Here is a 17,807-nt window from a genome sequence, read left to right as displayed (position 1 = left end):
AGAGCAGATCAGTTATTACTGAAATAGATTTCCCAACATAATTAAATGCTGCATTTAAAAATAAAATCGAGTCTAGATCCGTTATTCTTTCAATGGCCACCAGAGGGCACCACAACCTTTGCAGAAGCTAAAAACCCAGTTGTCAAACCCTTCCTAGTCAAGTTTGTTCTTGGAGGAAGCAACATAGCAGGGCAGAAAATGAACACCACTAGTAAATTTCCATTTTTTTCCATGTCATTTTACTACATATATTTTCTCTTGTTTTTATTTATATCTTACAAGTCGATCTCAAACACATAAAGCCAAAGAAATGAGCCATGCCTCTTTTTTCAGTTCGAAGAGGACAGGTGACCGAGAATGAAAGCACAATGAAATTGAAGAGATCATTTCCACATTGTTGTCTTGCCCCCAGCACCATGCAGTGCTAAAAATCACATCCCCATCATGCAAGGACATTGACGTCTATGATGATTACAGATCCTGGTGTTTATTACGGGATGCTTAATGTCTCCACAGAGCATGCTTCCCCTTTTGGACTCAACACAAAGAAACACCAATACAGAGCCGTTACGTCTCACAAGAAGAGATATGGAAGAACTTTTGCAAATGTAGAATCATTTTTTTCATGTTTTCTGTGGTCTGTGGTAGTATGGGAAAGGGGAAATATGCAGAGGAAGCAAAGAAACTGTTTCTTGTCTCCCCACGAAGGGAAACAGGGAGCTGTTTGGTATCTTTCTCACAGAGAGGGGTGGCTTACTTTGAAGGTTAGAATTATTCCTCCTCTCACCCATTTTATATCGGTTGTTAAAACCTAGTTTCAGGGACTTTCCCTTTTAATTACACATTACAAAACCCTAGCAGGGCGGTCACCTGACATTTCTAGGACTCGATTTCTCTCGCGAGGTAAGTACACAAAAAAACTAGAAGGAAAATAAAATGGAAAATCTCAAATATCGTATTTTATTAGACTGAAGAAGAGGCATATACTAAAACTAACCAAAGGTTCTTGGTTAGTTTTATTATATTGGCTCGTTTTGGATAGGCATCCTCTGTACCTAAATTACTCACTTAAATCTACTGTGTGGCTCTATATCAAAATATTATCTTTCAAGGAGAGCATCGTAAAAGAGGTGTGAGTCCGTGCATTTAAATATGGCTGGAATTTGTCTAGTACCTCTCCTCAAAAGACTTAGAGTGTTTTGTTTTTTTTTTCATCTGTTTCAGCTTTGTGGTATTGTTTGTCATTTGAAGTCTGAGGAAGCTACCATAATTGCAGGAGAAGAAATCAGGAGACGAAGGTGGAGAATCTTACTCCTATTTCCAAGGCTCCATCTCTGATGTCTCCTGAAACGCTTTTAAAAGAAAATAAATGAATTCCATTTCTTTAACTACCTCTTTCATCCAAGGATCTCACAGTACCTAACAAGCAGTCTAATTTCCAGAAGGCAGGAAAGGAAGCACAGGGTGACTAGGTCACACCGCAATCCAGTCAGCCCAGAAGCCAGTGGCCGCAGAAGGGACAGCTGCCCTTCAGCCCTGAGGAAGAGACTGTGCTCAAGGAAAAGAGGCTCCCTCAGGTTGCCCGTGGCTGACTTCACCAAAGCCCCCACAGGTGTGCCCGGTCCAATGCAATGCACATACATAAACCCCACGTCATGGGACTGGAGTCCAACAATAACTGTGCAAGGGAAAGGGTGAGAAAGGGAGTTTAGGGAAGCTAATATCCTCCCTGGCAAAAAAGGAGGAATGATAATCCACCATCATCCCCGCAAAGACCACTGGGGAGCAAAGTGGGAGGGAGCCTGAACCCACAGATGGGCAAACTACAAAGTGTTACATAAATGTAAGGCTTGGGTTTCACATTGAAATCTGACTACAAACACCATCTTTCTTAGGCTTCCTAGAGTCTTTGCGGTTGTATACATTATGATTCATCCTGGGTCCGTGTGGGCTACACTGAGAGTGTGTCTTGGAGGTACCCTACCAAGCATAGTCTGGGTCTACAGGCTCACCGAAGAGAGGAGGGGTCGTCCCCGCAGCCCCAAAGAGGTGTCACATCCAGATCCTAATCCACCAAAATCAGGTGCCAGGACCTGATTTTGCTCAGGTCCTCAGCTTCCGGAGCAGCCATGGTTCTGGGTCATTCCACAGCCCTCAGATCCTATGTCTACAGGAGTGGTGGAGAAAGAGGTCACCCCTTAAGCCCCCATGAAACTACCCAAAATCCATTTCTGAGATGCCCCAATTCCCAGGAATAAACTGGAAGTAATCCAGTTTTCCCAATATCCTTTGCACCAGAAAAATGGCAGGGTTATTCCTAAACTGAGTGGAATGGAAGGTCTCAACCCACTCTGCCTGTCACTTCCTACTGCCTCCCACCCCACTTCCTCTCAGGGGCCACAGCTGATGCTGGGACCCAACAGAGGCAGCTCCCTACTTCCTAACACGAGGTAATGCAGAGTGGAAGCATTTATAGAGGGGGAAACACTGAGAAGCAGGCAAGCTTGGTCTAGAAGAGGGAGTCCAAGACTAGGCAGTTTGGTCTGAACCTCTGGGAAGATTCTGTGGGGTAAGTGCTTTCACAAAGCCAACATTTCTGGACCGATGACTTTGAAAAATAACTGAAAGGTTCAATTCAGTAATCTCATGGACCCATTTTGCCTTCAAGTTTGAGCGTTCCTAAAGGACTTTACACTAACGGGTGAGTTATGTGTGTCTTACTGAGAAGCCAAAGCAAAGCACTGACATGTACTCACAAGCCCTGGCCAAAAGCTTCTCTAAAACACTTCAATTTAAAGACTATTTTGAAGTTTCTAAGTTGGTGTCTCAGGCTGAGGGAATAAAAGGTGGAAGAGAACTTTGCCCAACAATTATCTCTTCCATCTCTTCCATTAGTACTTCTTCCCTCAACATTTCTTTGACATCGTGAATCCTAAACAATGAGCCTTCTAACAGCTGCTAATTGTAGAAATTGTCAATGATAACTCTCAGAGTAACAAGATGAAAGCACTGGCCTCTCAAAGCAGAAGTTTCAGGGTCCCATCTGAGGACCTACATGGTTCCTTCTCTCCAGCAGCAAAGCTAAGAGTAAATTCACTGGAAGCCAAGCCCCTGCTTCTGTGTAAGCCTGTGTCCTTCCCTCAGCACATCCCCCAGCACATCCCACTAGGAGCAGGGGCTCCTAAAGGTTGGCTAGGCATCCCCTCTGATTTTACAGAAAAACTTACAGTACTCTGACTCGTTTCCTGTTGTTTTTCTTTCTTAATACTAAGGTTGTTTTTGTTTACAAAGTATTAACACTTCTGAGTAAAGCTTGGGGAAACCTTCATGGACTCTTTCCATTTGGTCTGCAAATAAAATTCAGTGGGTTATTTCCATTTGAATGTCAAGCCACACATTGACTCTCTGAAACACGCCCATGTTGGGCTGACGGTTAGCTAGGGATAAGGGCAAAATGGGTTTTTGGTGGGTTGTGGTTATTCGTAAGATGAAAAATATTCCTGGTGATTAATAAGGGACGATTTTCATATTCTCTAATAAAATGAGTTTTCTTTAACAGAAAACCCCAAAATTTCTATTAGACCTTAGACAAAAGACTATATTAGTTGTGTTTCATTTGGTTTAGGGTTTGTGGGCATAAATGGCATAAAGCTTAAAAAGTCTATTTACTAGAAATAACCTAAGGTGAATGTCCTTTTCCGGTGAAGAGAGTGACAGAATTCTGAGCACTCTGGGCTGAGAAAGAGAGGCAGAGAGATAGAGAGAGAGAGAGAAGCCAGAAAATGAATAATTATTAATACATGCCTCCACATTTATCCCACAAGATAGCCTGAGCATTCCTCATACATTATAGTGCAACATAATAATTCCAGTGATCAACAGTATTCCTATTTTCTCAAGCAAAAAAGTATATACTTGAAGAATATATATTGAGCAAAACATATAATTACTTTACCATCTTTTAAAACACTAGTAATTTGACCTTCTATAAATATACTTAAATAACAAACGTATTATAGATAGCTATTCACATAGGACACAAGGTGACACAAACATACAAAAATAAAACAATCATATTTTAAGTCTTTTGTTGTTTTTGTTGGGTGTTTTAGGAGTAAAGATATCAAACCCATTCAGACACCAGAATTATCTTGTCCATCTTGATCTGGGGAGACAGGATATAAGTTGACACTGTGTCTAGGCACCACTCTCCGAGACAAAACCAGCAAGCATTCTTTGGTGGACTTATTTCTATCTCCTGCAGTGGTTTAGAAAAGCTAGGAGGAAGTAGAGGTCTCTACACACAATGAGATAGATTTCTTTAGTTGTTCTGTGGAAAGGAAACTTTAATCAGATCCTCTCTGCCCCACCCCTGAGTCAAGTGTAGAAACATCAAACTGTACTTTGAGAGGGTTTTCAATAGAACATGGCTCCCCCTTGGGCTCTCCCACACACCAATCACCACGAAGTATTTCTCAGCTTATAGAAAAGGCACCACTACTCCAGAGAGATTTGGGTTCCAAAAAACCACATTTGTCCATTCCAGTTTCTGCTGTAAGACACGTTCCTCCACTCCAAGGAATGATTTGAAGAATTAAACTACCCAAGCTGGGGGAATATGTACATTCTTCTTTTTTGGAAAACAGAACATTTCTATGAATAATTATCCCTGGTAAAATGTGATCTTTGTCCTTTGAACACCGTGGTTCTCTTGAAAGCAAGGAACATACACTTCTCACTTCCCACTTAAAGCTTAGCATAACTGAGAGCTCCGAGCAGGAACACGAAGTTTGTTCAACTGATCTCCACCCCTCCAGTCTCGATGAAAGTCCTCCAACTGGAACGAAGAGTCTGCTGTCAGAGTGGGTCCTCACCTCACTTGCTTCTTCAGAGAAGGAGCCAATGCTTGAGGAACTGGTTTCAGTTTTCCTTGGATGGAAAGCTCTTGCAACTTCTTGAAGAGTCACTTGGGGTAAGATAGCAGGGGAGAGAATGCTGGCTTGTTCTCAAATAGAATTTTCAACACAGGCAGAGGAAGGTGGTTCCTCAAGTCCCTCGGGGTTGCTTTCATGGGCAGACGTAGGGGCCCGCTGCTGCTGATAGATATCCTGGATCAGCAGCGTGTTCATCACCTTCCACTCCCTGTATTTCCTGGCTGTCAGCTTTGGATCATCCAGCAACTGGTTAATCATGGCCAGGTCATGTTCTTTACACTGCCCCAGTAGGGTGAAAAAAAAAAAAAAAAAGTCAGAGGAGGGTGTGAGATATAGTGAGTATCTTAATTTTGATAAACCCTTTTTAGTCCTTTTACAAGTACACAGACACATTCATCATAAAATTATCAAGGTGTTTTTACACACTAATATTCTAATCCCTAACCAAGCCTAAGAGATATGGCAGGACAACCATTTGCATGTATGTGTCAAAAAGAAGTTAAGTGTCCTACGCAAAGGCTGCTGGAAGAACTAGACATATAGACAGGATTTTCCATGTGGCTCTTCCCTGACCAATCCTTATTCCACACCTCAGTAATATTTCTATCTCAGAGTGAGCCTTATTCCTTCTGAAACTTATAATCATATTGTATCATCATTCACTGACCCACCCAAACTTCACTAAGTAAAATTGGGACATAGCACTATCCCTAAGACATCAGATAATATATTTTTATTTTTATTAAATTGTCCTCTTTTTTGAAAACTCACACACATGTATTTAATTAATATATACCACATAAATATATAAGCTTTTTATTCAAAGAGAAGACTACTAATCTTCCATCAAAACAGCACGTGTTCCAATTATGCTAATAGAGCAAACAAATCTATTCACGTTATTTTACCCTGTGTCTTCCATAACCAATAACACACATTTCTGAAACGCCTGGCTCAGGTGAGGGGAATGTTCTGTAGTCGAGGTAATGGGTTAAAAATGAGGTATAACAGCTCCCACCTTCAAAAAAGATCATTTAATCCTGACAGTTTAATCTCAAATCTATTCTTGCTTCCTCCATCCCTTTGACCATAATCCTAACTTGGGGTACAAAGTGCAGTTCCTCACACTTGATGTGACCCTGCCTCCAAGCCTCCCTTTAAATCCACCCTTCTCATGGGAGTGCAGGGCCTCCCCCTCAAATTTGGGATCCTTGTAATGGTTCCCCTTCATGTCCAAGGTTCTGTGGACTTGAGCTCACCTGTTGATCCTTCTCACTTCCTGCTCCAACAGTGGTGGTATGTATTCTGCCACATAACGCCACTTCACACTCCGTGATGCTGTACCTCGTGGCCTTCCTTACCTTTCTTCTGGAGAACTCTACTTTCTAGAGTTGCTGTCACATGGAACACTTGCCAATCTTTCTTTACCAGATTTTACTATACCTTATAAATCTATACTCACTTCAGGCATCATGTTCTCCAGAAAATCTCTGACCTTCCCAATTGGACTGAGAAGCTTTTTTATGCTCTCGTGCCTTCCAATACTTAGAACTTGCCATGTTATACTTTGATGCGCATGGATATGTCATGCCCCCCATTCTAAAGCATTATAAGGAAGGTGACAGAAAGCATTTCATTCATCCCTGTATTCCTTGTACATAATACAACACCGAGTTCCAGGGAGACATTCAGTACATGTTCATTATTAAGCCAATCTTTTGGTCTATCCCAAGGCCAGCAAGTGTGTAGCTAAAAATTCACAATTAGACTCACTGGTGGCAGTTCAAATTCATGACCACCGCCATTAAGTGGCTTTTACTACTACTATCCAGTAGTCATATTTTCCCATTCCTTTTCTCTCCCAATCTCCCAAATTACTATTTCAAAACTTTTCATCTCTACCCAAACCTCCTCCCCCATTCTCCCTTAGAAAAGATGACTTTTTTTTTTTTTTTAGGAAATGGAAACAATCAGAAGAACCCTTTCCCAAGTTCCCATTGCCTACTACCTACATCAAGACAGGTACATCTCAGCCTTCCTTCCTGTTCTTTTGGATGAAATCTCTGTGCTCCTAACTAAGGCCAATCTCTCCATTTGTGCATTATCACCCACTCTTGCATCCTCAAGAAATTCACTCCCACAGTTCTCCCTTCTTTCTTGTGACTCATGGATTTTCCATCTTCACTTAATCAAAATACATGCTGTCACCTCTCCCATCTTTGAAGCCCTCTTTCAACCCCACATCTCTGCTCAAGGGAATGCCCCACTCTTCTCTTTGTCTTCAATATTCCTCCCCCCACCACCGTGCCCATTTTCTCTCAGAGACCCACTCCCATCAGGATTCCACCAAAACTGCTCTTGGGATCATCAGTGACCTCAATGTTGCTAAATCCAATAACTATTTACCTTCAATTTATTTATTAACAACATCTAAAACTATTGACTACTCCTTCTTAAACACTTTCATCATGCCATTTCTGTGACAGATTTTCTTGATTTTTCTCATCTTAAAATGGCCACTTATTCTTACTCTCCATTGTTGATTCCTCATTCTGACCCAATCTCTGAACATTGGAGAGCTCCAGAACCCAGACTTTAGCCTCTTCTTTCCTCTGTTTATAACTGCGTTCTTGCTAAGCCTATGTAATCTCAGGTTTCCCCTTCTCCCTATATACTAACAGTCACGAATTTATCTGGCAAAGCTTATCTCTCCTCTGAACTTCATGCTTGTTTGTCTAAACTTCCTCTTCAGCAGCTCCCCCTGGACACATACCAGGCATCTCAAATACAACATGTCCAAATCTAAGCTCCTATTGGGGTGCCTGTGTGGCTCCAGTCAGTGAAGTGACCGACTCTTGGTTTTGGCTCAGGTCATGATCTCAGGGTCCTGGGATCGAGCCCTGTGTGGGGCGCCCCACTCAGTGCAGGGCCTGCTCCAGATTCTCTCTCCCTCTCTGTCTGCCCCACCTCCCACCTGTGCAAGCGTTCACTTTACCTCTCTTACATAAACAAGAAAATAAAATCTTCAGAACTAAGCTCCTATTATTCTCTATATGACCCGCCTATCCCAAGTTCCAATACACACTGAAGCCTGTTTCTATCATGGCCTTTTGCAAAGCTCCTAATGGCAACTCCACCTTTCCTGTAGCTCGGGCCAAATACTGTAGTCATCCTGCTCTCACTGCCAATCCACCCACAAGTCCCACGTTCTCCCTTCAAAATATGTCAAACTATGGCACTCTTCTGTTCCTAACCTTCCAAAGGTTTCCTATATCACTGGGTAGAAGCTAAAGTATTGGCAGTGGCAATAAGGCACAGTATGTGATGATCCTTCATCACCGTTCTGACCCACCCTTCGGGCCATCTTCCCAGGCCCCATTCTCCTGCAACACTTCAGCCACGATCTCCTCGCTCTTCCTCAAGCCTAGGAGGCATATTCCCATCCCAAAACACTTGCATTTTTTGTTCTTTCTGCCTGTAGTCTTCTGCCTTGGATCGCATCAAGACTTACTCCTTTCCTTTCTCAGATTTTACTCCAATTCTACTTTTCAAAGAGCCTTTTCATGCCTATCCTAATTAAAAATCAATCGTCAGCATTCCTCATCCTCCTTTTCTCGATCAAATCTATCATCACTTAGCATCTAAAAAATTCATTTAGTTAGTTGATTTCTTCTAGTACTCAAATGTAAGCTTCTTAATGGCAGGCATTTTTGCCTGATATGCTCACTGATTTACTAAACAAAACTTTACTAAATATTTGTTGTAGAAAAATGAATATATGTTGGGTTGCCTGGGTGGCTCCATCATTAGGCGTCTGCCTTTAGCTCAGGTCATGATCCCAAGGTCCTGAGATGGAGCCCTGCTCCCTGCTCAGTGAGTAGTCTGCTTCCCTCTCTCTCTGCCTGTAGCTTCCCCTACTTGTGCTCTCTCTGTGTCAGGCAAATAACTAAAATCTTTTTTAAATGAATGCATTAAATAAAATGTGAATGAATAATTGTCCATTTTTTGTATCATGAACCCTATTTAAAACCTTGTAAGCAAACAAAAAAAGGTTATACGTATGTGTGTTATGCACATATTATTTATTATATATTTTATATTTGTTTATATATAAATACATAGATAGATATTTATGTCTATACATTTGTATATAGTTTGGGGATAGAATTGGTAACATTTCTTCTACCCAAATGAAGGATTCGGTCTTAGATGATCACAAACACTGACATTAAAAAATGTATTATTTGTTCCTTACAATTATCTTTAACTTGTGTTTCACTTAAGGCATTTTGTTACATTTTCTTCTCTCTTTTTCTACTTTTTAAATTTTTTTTACTACACATATATAGTAATCTGAGCGGTAAGATTTACAATTTTGAATCCAGACAGCAAGAATGTGGTGATAGATGGAGGTTAAAATATATATATTTGGATTTCAGGAAGGAAAGAAAAATTGTGTAGTGGGAAAGTAACCAAAGAGTGATAATAAGCAGGCTGACCAAGAGCAGGAAGCAGAGAGAAGGCAGGCTAAGGGGGTAACGAGAAAAGATTGCTTGTAGAAAATCAAGCAAGGCCAAGAGAATTTTCTTTCTTCCCTCTGAGTTCTCACATCTGCACTTCAAATTACCATCTTTTCCTCAAAAAATGAACTTTTATCCTTTAATACCACCATAGTGCTATTCATAGGAAGTTGTTTAAGGAGTTTTACTTTGTTCTTGGAGATTTCAACATCTGGGATAAATTGGTGATGGGGATAAAGAGGACACTTCTCATGATGAGCACTGAGGAATGTATGGAAGTGCTGAATCACTACATTATACATGTGAAACTAACATAACACCATATGTTAACTATATTGGAATGACAATTAAAAAATTAATAAAAATTATTAAAGGGGCACCTGGGTAGATCAGTCAGTTAAGGATCTGCCTCCCAACTAGGGTCATGATCTCACGGTCCTGGATCGAGCCCTGCTTCTTCCTCTTCTCCTCCATTACTCTTCTCCTGCCTTGGCTTTCTGTTCTCTCTCTGTCTCTCTCTCTCTCTCTCAAATAAATAAATCATTTTTTAAAAAATTATTAAAAATTACAATTTATTCCACACACACAAAATTTTGACATCTGCTTCAGAGAGCGATCCTAACATTTTACTGAAAGAATTAAATAAGATATTTTCAGATAAACAAAATTTGAAGAACTAGTTTTCTTAAGGCAAAATGAATTAACCACCCCTCTAAATCTGATCAAAGGTTTTAAGAAAAGGTCTCTTCAACTTTGGGCTAACACTTCTCCTGTGCCTTTCAGCCCTAAACAATTCAAATTTCTTACCAGCTTGGCTCAAGTCTGTGTTAAGTTCTTTCACGGATGAAAGAAATAACTGTAGACAAGACTAGAAAGGAAGGAAGTTAATGAAACAACAGCAGGCTCTATAATGCTAACCAGCAAAGCGTGCCAGTCAGCAGCATGGTGCACTGCCCCTGCCTCTCCCCTGCAGTACAGCAGGCTCACCAGATGCTTTGAACTACATTTACATCTTCCTTGCCTTCTGGTAGGCAAGGCTGGGCAGGGCCTCCAGGAAATACCATGAGAGAGACAATGCTCTACTTTCCTTTTTCACTCTAAACAGTTAGTACACACAGGACCTGACTTAAGACCTAAGCATTGAAAAATGGGTTCTACCACAGAAATTGGAGAAAGGAAGGTTCATTCCTCTTTTGACACAGACTAGAATAGCCCTGAGACCAAGTTTCAGTTGGATCCATTAATTCTTCATTTTATTATTTTTTAAAGGATTTTACCTATTTATTTGACAGAGAAAGAGAGAGAGGGTGAGAGGGCAAGCCCAGGCAGGGGAAGAAGCAGAGGCGCTGAGCAATGAGCCCGATGTCGGGCTCGATCCCAGGACACCAGGACCATGACCTGAGCTTAAGGCAGACACTTAATCGACTGAGGCACCCAGGCAACCCTAATTATTCATTTAAAAAAAAAAAAAAAAGACATGCTTAGCCAAAAGTCAAAGGACGCTGAATTACCAGAAATTCCTAAAGATCTGCATTTAGGATATGACAAGATGGTTTGCTCAACTTCCTAGAATTTCCATAAAGAGACTTTGTTCCAGTGTAATCCCAGTGTAAGGGTTTTCTTTATTTAAGAAATGTGCCTATCATGAATATAAACATTATTGCTAAAACAGTTTCATTATTTCTGCATGAAACTATGTTATCTTGCTCATGCTGTAGTTTTGAAGTATTTTTTAAAATAGACATTTATATCACAATGTAATATACATAGACAAAAACACACATATAGAAATCTTGGTGCTTAATGAATTAATGAATTATGATGAGATGGATACATCTGTGTAACCCCTGTGAGGCTATAGGGGACCCTACCCAGCACCTGTTCTGTGGCCCTACTCCTAGGAATATCTTCCCTCCTCTTTAAAGGCAATGGCTGTCCTGACTTCTGAATTTAGAAGATAGTTATGATCAAATTTGACTCAATTACAGGTAGTAATTACTCAATTACAGGTAGCCTTCTGACATGAAGAAACAAACATGTACCAAATTATCTTTCTCCAGTGAATAGGGTGATGAGCTTTTTTATTTTTAATCCAAGAAGGCCAATTTCCACAGAAGTGTGTCTTCCTTTCTCCTGATGAGGTTCATAGGACCACATAACATTGATTATGTTTCACCAGCCCCAACATTACCCTTTTGTCACATCTAAGGGATCTGTGGAAAGGGTTTCATTCCAGGAATGCACAGAGACAGCAGCAGATCTTCAGATAGGTGTGGTCCATAGCCCCCAAGATGGTCCCTGGTGCTCCCTGCTTCCCAGCATTCCTGCTTTCACGTAATTCCCCCTCTTTGAACATGGGCTGATCCAGTGTGTTGCTCCTAATGCATAGAACACTATAAATCTAATGTGGTGTCACTGCTGAGACAGGCCAGAACCATCTTGCTCAGTCACTGTGTTGCTGTCTTACTCACTCTGAGGGAAGCCAACTTCCATTGGAGAAGCTACTGTATATCCACAGGGCAAGGAAATGGTGAACAATTGGGACCTCAGTCCAGCAACCTGCAAGGAATTGAATCCTGCCAACCAGTACGTGACAGAGCCTGGAAGCACAACTCCCCAGTGGAGCAATGAATGCGGCCCCAACTGATACCAGGATTGCAGGATTGTGGGAGACTACCCAGTCAAGCCACATTGAGAGATTCCTGCCCCGCAAAAATGGTGAACCAACAAAGGTTCATTGTTTGTAGTTGCTAATTTTGGGGGTACTTTGTTACCTCACGATAGATAACTAATGCACAGGGAGAAAATTTAAAAAGCTGCTGAATTCATAAATTCCATGGCCATAGTACATGGAGAGCAGGAGGTCACAGAGAACAAAATTCTCCGTACAAACCTGGCCTCCCAGTGGCCAGGGGAGGGCATGGTCCTGTGATAGTCTAGAGTTTTGTGTTGCTCTTCTGTGGAAAGTTAAGACATCGTCTTTCTTCTTCTAGAAATGGCCTGAACTGTCCAAACTTTCCTTAGCTTATTCCTTGTTTCTCCCAACATGGGCTGCAACCTCCCCTGATAGACATTTCTCTAGGCCAGTTCCTCCTCCATCAAAGTTCTTCCTTCTCACCCTGATATTCTTCATCTCTTACTCATGGGCCAGTTGTCAGCATTTCCAGGACTTTGTTCCCAGTGGCCTCAGAAAGGCAGCCATGTGCCTCCTCCAGGCTACCAAATCACCCAAGTTTGTATCAGCTACACGTCTACACACGTTGCATTCTGCTTTCCTTTCTGTTTCCACCATCTGGTGGGGTGCACTCAATGCTCCCAGTGTCTAAGAATAGAACCTGGGACATAGTAAAATTCAGGAAATATTTGTCTAATGAAAAATGTATTCACTTACATCAGTGATCACAAATAAGAGAGTAAAATCCCAACATGCTGTGGTATATTACATTGAATGACCAAATGTATTTATCAACTTCATACATATCAAGGGATATAATATATTTGGACTTGAAAGGAATGCAACTGATGTCTTTCATCATTAAGCATTAGAGAATTTCTCTGCATTTAGGTTTTCTTTATATAATTAAAATACTCCTCTGCCTTTTCTCTTTCAGTCTCATTTTTTGCAGCTTTTGGGTGCTTAGCTATTCTACCAACTAACAGCAACATCTGACCAAGAATCACCCAGCCATTTCTTTGTAGCCTTGTCCTTTGATTGCTGGTATTTCTTCCTAGAAAAAAACTCAAATTGTTGATGCAAAAGGACATGTACAAATCAAACTAAACTGCAGATTCTATCAAGGCTATTCAGAATCTATAAATCTTCTGCCAATTTGGGACTGTTTTGCAAAGTATCCTGTCCTCCTCCTCTTCATGCTATAGTCTACATGTGAAAGCAAGATGTTTTTGTTATGAAGAACCATTTTAGTTCAGGAGGCACTGAAAATAACTTCAGTATGTTTTGTACCCTGTCCCCCATTCCCACTGTGAAAACATCTGCCAGCCTATTACAATCTACCATACATTTCCCATTGACCATCTTTCATGGCATGTTCTGGCTCCAAAGCCTAAGGCTGAGAATCATGAAGTCTTGGCTCGATCTGAAATCTAGAGATTTTCTTCTGGATGTAGTAGGAGAAGAAAGGTACTCTCTAATGAATCAGGTAAAATTCCAAGATCTTATTTAATATTACTATTTATTCTCACAAACTATTTTAAGCCCTCATTAACATTTATCGTGGTAGGTAAAGGGTCTAGGAGCTTAGCATTTGAACTTTGAGACCAAAGTGAATGCAAAAATCAAGGCCTAATGTAGGTAGTGCAATGGGTGCTACTATGTGAATGTTCTAGTGCTTTAAGGATGCCAAAGGTCATCTGACCCTACAGAGGATTGTATTTGCTTTTACTGCCCTCCCCTCTATTCATACAAACTCTCCGGTGAACATGATTTTCTCTACAGAAACAGCCTTGCCCAATATCCACAGAGTTCATCCACAATCAGAATTTTATTTTATTATTATTATTATTATTTTTTACCTTCAGTGTGCTATTCAAGGTTCGGATTTTGTGAAGTTTTTCATTTATGGATGGATTCTTACATCGCTTAACAAAGGACTTTCTCAACTCCTTTTTGGTCGAAGGTCGACGGTCCCCAAGGGGAGAGAGACTGGCTTGTTCTAATGATTTGTAGAGTTTCTCCATCTCATCATCTTCAGACAACTTTGTTTCTTCTATTAAAATTAAAAAAAAAAACAATAAACTCAGTTAATATCAAGTTGAGAACATTAGATTCTGTGACCCTAACACAAGGCCCTGCTGACACCTTGATCTTACACTTCTGACTTGCAGAGTTGTGAGACAATAAATTTTTGTTGTCAAAGCTACTCAGTTTATGGTACTTTGTTAGAACAGGGCCATGTTCCCTTTGAAGGCACAATGGAAGGATCTTTTCCAGGACTCTCTTCTATATTTTGGTAGTTCCTTAGCTTGTGGCAGCAAAATTAATCTTCATGGAGTGTTTTCCTTGTGTGTATATCTCTGTGTCCAACCTCTTTTATAAAGATACAAGTTGAATTGGATTAGGGGCTCACCCTCCTAACATCTCTTAACTAACTACATCTGCAACAACTTCATTTATAATATGGTAACATTCTAAGGTACTTCAGAACTAAGATTTCATGAGAATTTTGGAAGGACACAATTGAACCCATAATAGTCCACACCTAGTTCCCTCCAAATCCATGTCCTTCTCACATCTAAAATGCATTCACCTCTCTTTGAGAGTTAAGACTCTCGAAGAGTCTTAACCCACTACAACATCAATTCTAAATCCAAATTCTAATCCAAATATCGTCTAAATGTGGTATTGGTGAGACTCAGAGAATGATTCATCGCATGGCAAAATTCCTCTCCATCTGTGAATCTGTGAAACAAGTTAGCTGCTTCTAAAACATAGTGGTGAGACAAGCAAACCCTAGCAAACTAATACATAACCTAAAGCTTGAGAACCATTGTTCCTGAAGAGTTTTTAATGTCCTTCTTAGAACTGCCCTTTGAAAGAAGGAATCTCCATCTGATCTTTGTGGCTTTGAGCAAATAATAATCATTCCTCATCCTGCCACATACTTCCACCCCCACTTCTTAACCACAACTTGCTAGCCTCAGCCCAAATGCTTCCAGTGAAGTGACACCACACAGGATCCAGAAGGGACCACATGACCGAGGCTAGGCTAATGGCAGTTCCACCATGCTGGCCACAGTCATTGATTCAGGGATGAGCATGTGTCTCAGGTCAGGCCAACTGGGCCAGGAAGTCTCAGTTCTGAGAGTTTGTTTGGGGCTCCAGGGAACCAATCTCTCTTTTCTTCTAAACAGTGATGATATGAGCTAGAAGCTTCCAGGGATCACCCCAACAATCATAAGAATGGAGCCAATCACCAGGATACAGCTGAAACATGGATCTTGGTGATTCTGTTGGAGCCCTTGCAGTGAATAGGAGCCAAAATGTTGCCTTTGTTAAATTACTCTCAATGTAGATCTCTGTCACATACAAATGCAAGGACCCCAAATGATAAAGATTACCAAAGAAAAGTCTTCATCTCTTGATATCGCTTCAATATCCCACTAAGAACTTTTGTCCTTTATTCCTTCATTCCCTGAAAATGAATTTAAGAAAGATGCATAGCAAGATTTCTTTTCCACCATTACTTTCTAGTGTCTATGTGCTTCCCCTAGAAACCTGATAGAGAGCCATCTACAAAGTATGGCATGAAGAAGAACTGAAAAAAAGGGGCCTCTCCAAAGAAGAGGGTAAAGCATACAATATTAACAGAAGGCTTCAAAATCAAGCAAACTTGACTTACTTTACATTTTTTACTTAGAAGAATAGAAATCTTTAAGCAATAATTGAATTTTCCTCATCTACTATCAGGAAGCTACCATAGGTGTTCCCAATATTTTTTCATAAAATAGAGAGCAAAGATGTTGAACTAACTTTACAACTAACTTAAAATACTGGTCAGCAAATCTCTTTGCTTTCTACCAAAACAGACTCCAAAAAGGGGGAGATATTCCAAACTGCATTTGAATATAATTAGAACTTTTGGTTCACACTTACACACATCAAAAGTGAGTTTTTCCACAAAAAGCACATGAAAAAATGCTCAACATCATTAGTCATTAGATAAATACAAATCAAAACCACAATAAGATACTACTTTGTACCCACCAGGATGGCAAAAATTATAAAGACAGACAATAATAAAAATAGACAGAGATATGGAGAAATTGGAACCCTTGTACATTGCTTGTAAGAATGTAAAATGAAGCTGTTAAAAATATCAGAAATTATCTTTCTCCTTCATAAACATTCCTTTCCCTGACTTAAATAGGAACATTAATCATAAGAATATGGGTTTGTGTGGGGGTATGTGTGTGTGGTTATCTATTTGTGTGTGGTGTCTCTGTGTGTAATGTATATGGTCTTATTTGTAATACATCATATATATAATGCATGTGTGGTGTGTGTGTGTGTGGTATGGTGTATGCATATGATATGTATGTGTGGTATGTATGTGTGTATGTGGTGTGGTGTGTACACGTTGTGTGTGCATATGATATACATGTGTGATGTGCGTGTGGTATGTATATGTGGTATATATGCGTGTGTGTAACTGTGTGTATGTGTGTATGTGTGTGTGTTGCATGTGCAACTTGACTTTCCAGTCCCCCAAGAAATAGTAGAACTTTAAAATTAACACACAGATAAAGCGGACCTGTGGGATTACTGAAAGTTAATGCAGAATCCACCAAAAATATGACCAAATAATGTTCAAAAAACACTCTCTATTTGAATTCATTTAGAAACTGGAGATAATGGAAAGGAGCATGTATGCTCAGATAAGTTTGAAACTGTTAAGGAAATGGGGGAAACCTGAAAGGTAAACGTTCTTGCTGTGTTCTTTCCTCTAACTATCCACCCCTTCTCGGGGTAAACCTGAAACTGAAAGACTATACATAATTCTGACCTCTAATAATAGGATGCCAGAATTGCCCATAAACATAAGGACAATAAAATAATAAATGGTGATGTTGGGAGTCAAGAAAATATTCCTATTGACTTTTTTGTGTCATAATCTGAGAGACGTACAATATATCATTAAATACTCAGGGGACATACCTCTGATCCAACCATGTCTATGATCTACCTAGGAGCCTTGTATTGTTCTTACTGATGCTAATGGCTGGTGCATAGGTCTTCACAGGGCCATAAAATGAACATCTAATAATAATGGAAGAAGATGATAAACAGAATTCATAGGACAACAAAAGACCCAAAGGGTATAAGCACACAGCAACATTCAACTTACACCTGACCCCAGAGCACAGGTGAGAGTTTTCCCAATCCCTCCAGAGAGGGTAGTGCTGGTATGTTAACCACGTGCCTTTATGGAGCTTCTGCATAAAGTAATGTTTTAAAATCTCCCTTTCATGTTTTTATGTAAATATTTTTCTACATTATAATATCATATTAGGAAGCACTAGGTTATTTATCTTATTTTACCAGATTGTAGAAGGAGCAGGAAAAAGATTGCCAACAAAGACCACTGGTCTGTCTCATGCTAGAAAGTGAAGCCAAGTCCATCATTTCCGCCTCCCTTGTCTTCTGCAGCACAAGAAATGAATTCTGTCTGACAATCAAGTGTTTCCAGTGCATTTGCTAGCCTTCCTTTCAAGAGTCTATCCTAGTATTCTTGGGTAAAATAACAGGACTTTCATTCCCTCTACCACATAAGGCACTTTACAAACTACCTCAACTAGCTGCCAAGGCTTTGCCAAGGAAGAGGAAAACTATTTT

The 17,807-nt window shown here is 40.3% G+C and overlaps 1 protein-coding gene across 9 annotated transcripts in view; it reads right to left on the bottom strand.

Annotated features, from left to right (window-relative positions):
* Positions 1-216: 216 nt before the first annotated feature.
* The window catches only part of IPCEF1 (interaction protein for cytohesin exchange factors 1), a 124,999-nt gene continuing 107,408 nt past the window's right edge, over positions 217-17,807 (bottom strand). For 8 of the 9 annotated variants that reach the window (XM_045080158.1, XM_045080161.1, XM_045080165.1 and 5 more), the window contains 2 exons: positions 13,988-14,181; positions 217-5,213 (listed from right to left, as the gene is read on the bottom strand). In XM_045080158.1, coding sequence (XP_044936093.1) covers positions 5,007-5,213; positions 13,988-14,181 — 401 coding nt within the window. In that variant the 3' untranslated portion in view covers positions 217-5,006. Of the gene's footprint in view, positions 5,214-13,987; positions 14,182-15,532; positions 15,607-17,807 lie in introns of those variants that run through there. The other variant, XM_045080167.1, reaches the window with a different exon arrangement.

The sequence above is a fragment of the Mustela putorius genome, unplaced genomic scaffold (genome assembly GCF_011764305.1).
Source record: "Mustela putorius furo isolate JIRA1106 unplaced genomic scaffold, ASM1176430v1.1 tig00000450_pilon_pilon_pilon, whole genome shotgun sequence".
NCBI lineage: Eukaryota > Metazoa > Chordata > Mammalia > Carnivora > Mustelidae > Mustela > Mustela putorius.
Note: the sequence above shows the minus strand (reverse complement) of the source record. Positions and strands in the feature narration are given on the sequence as shown.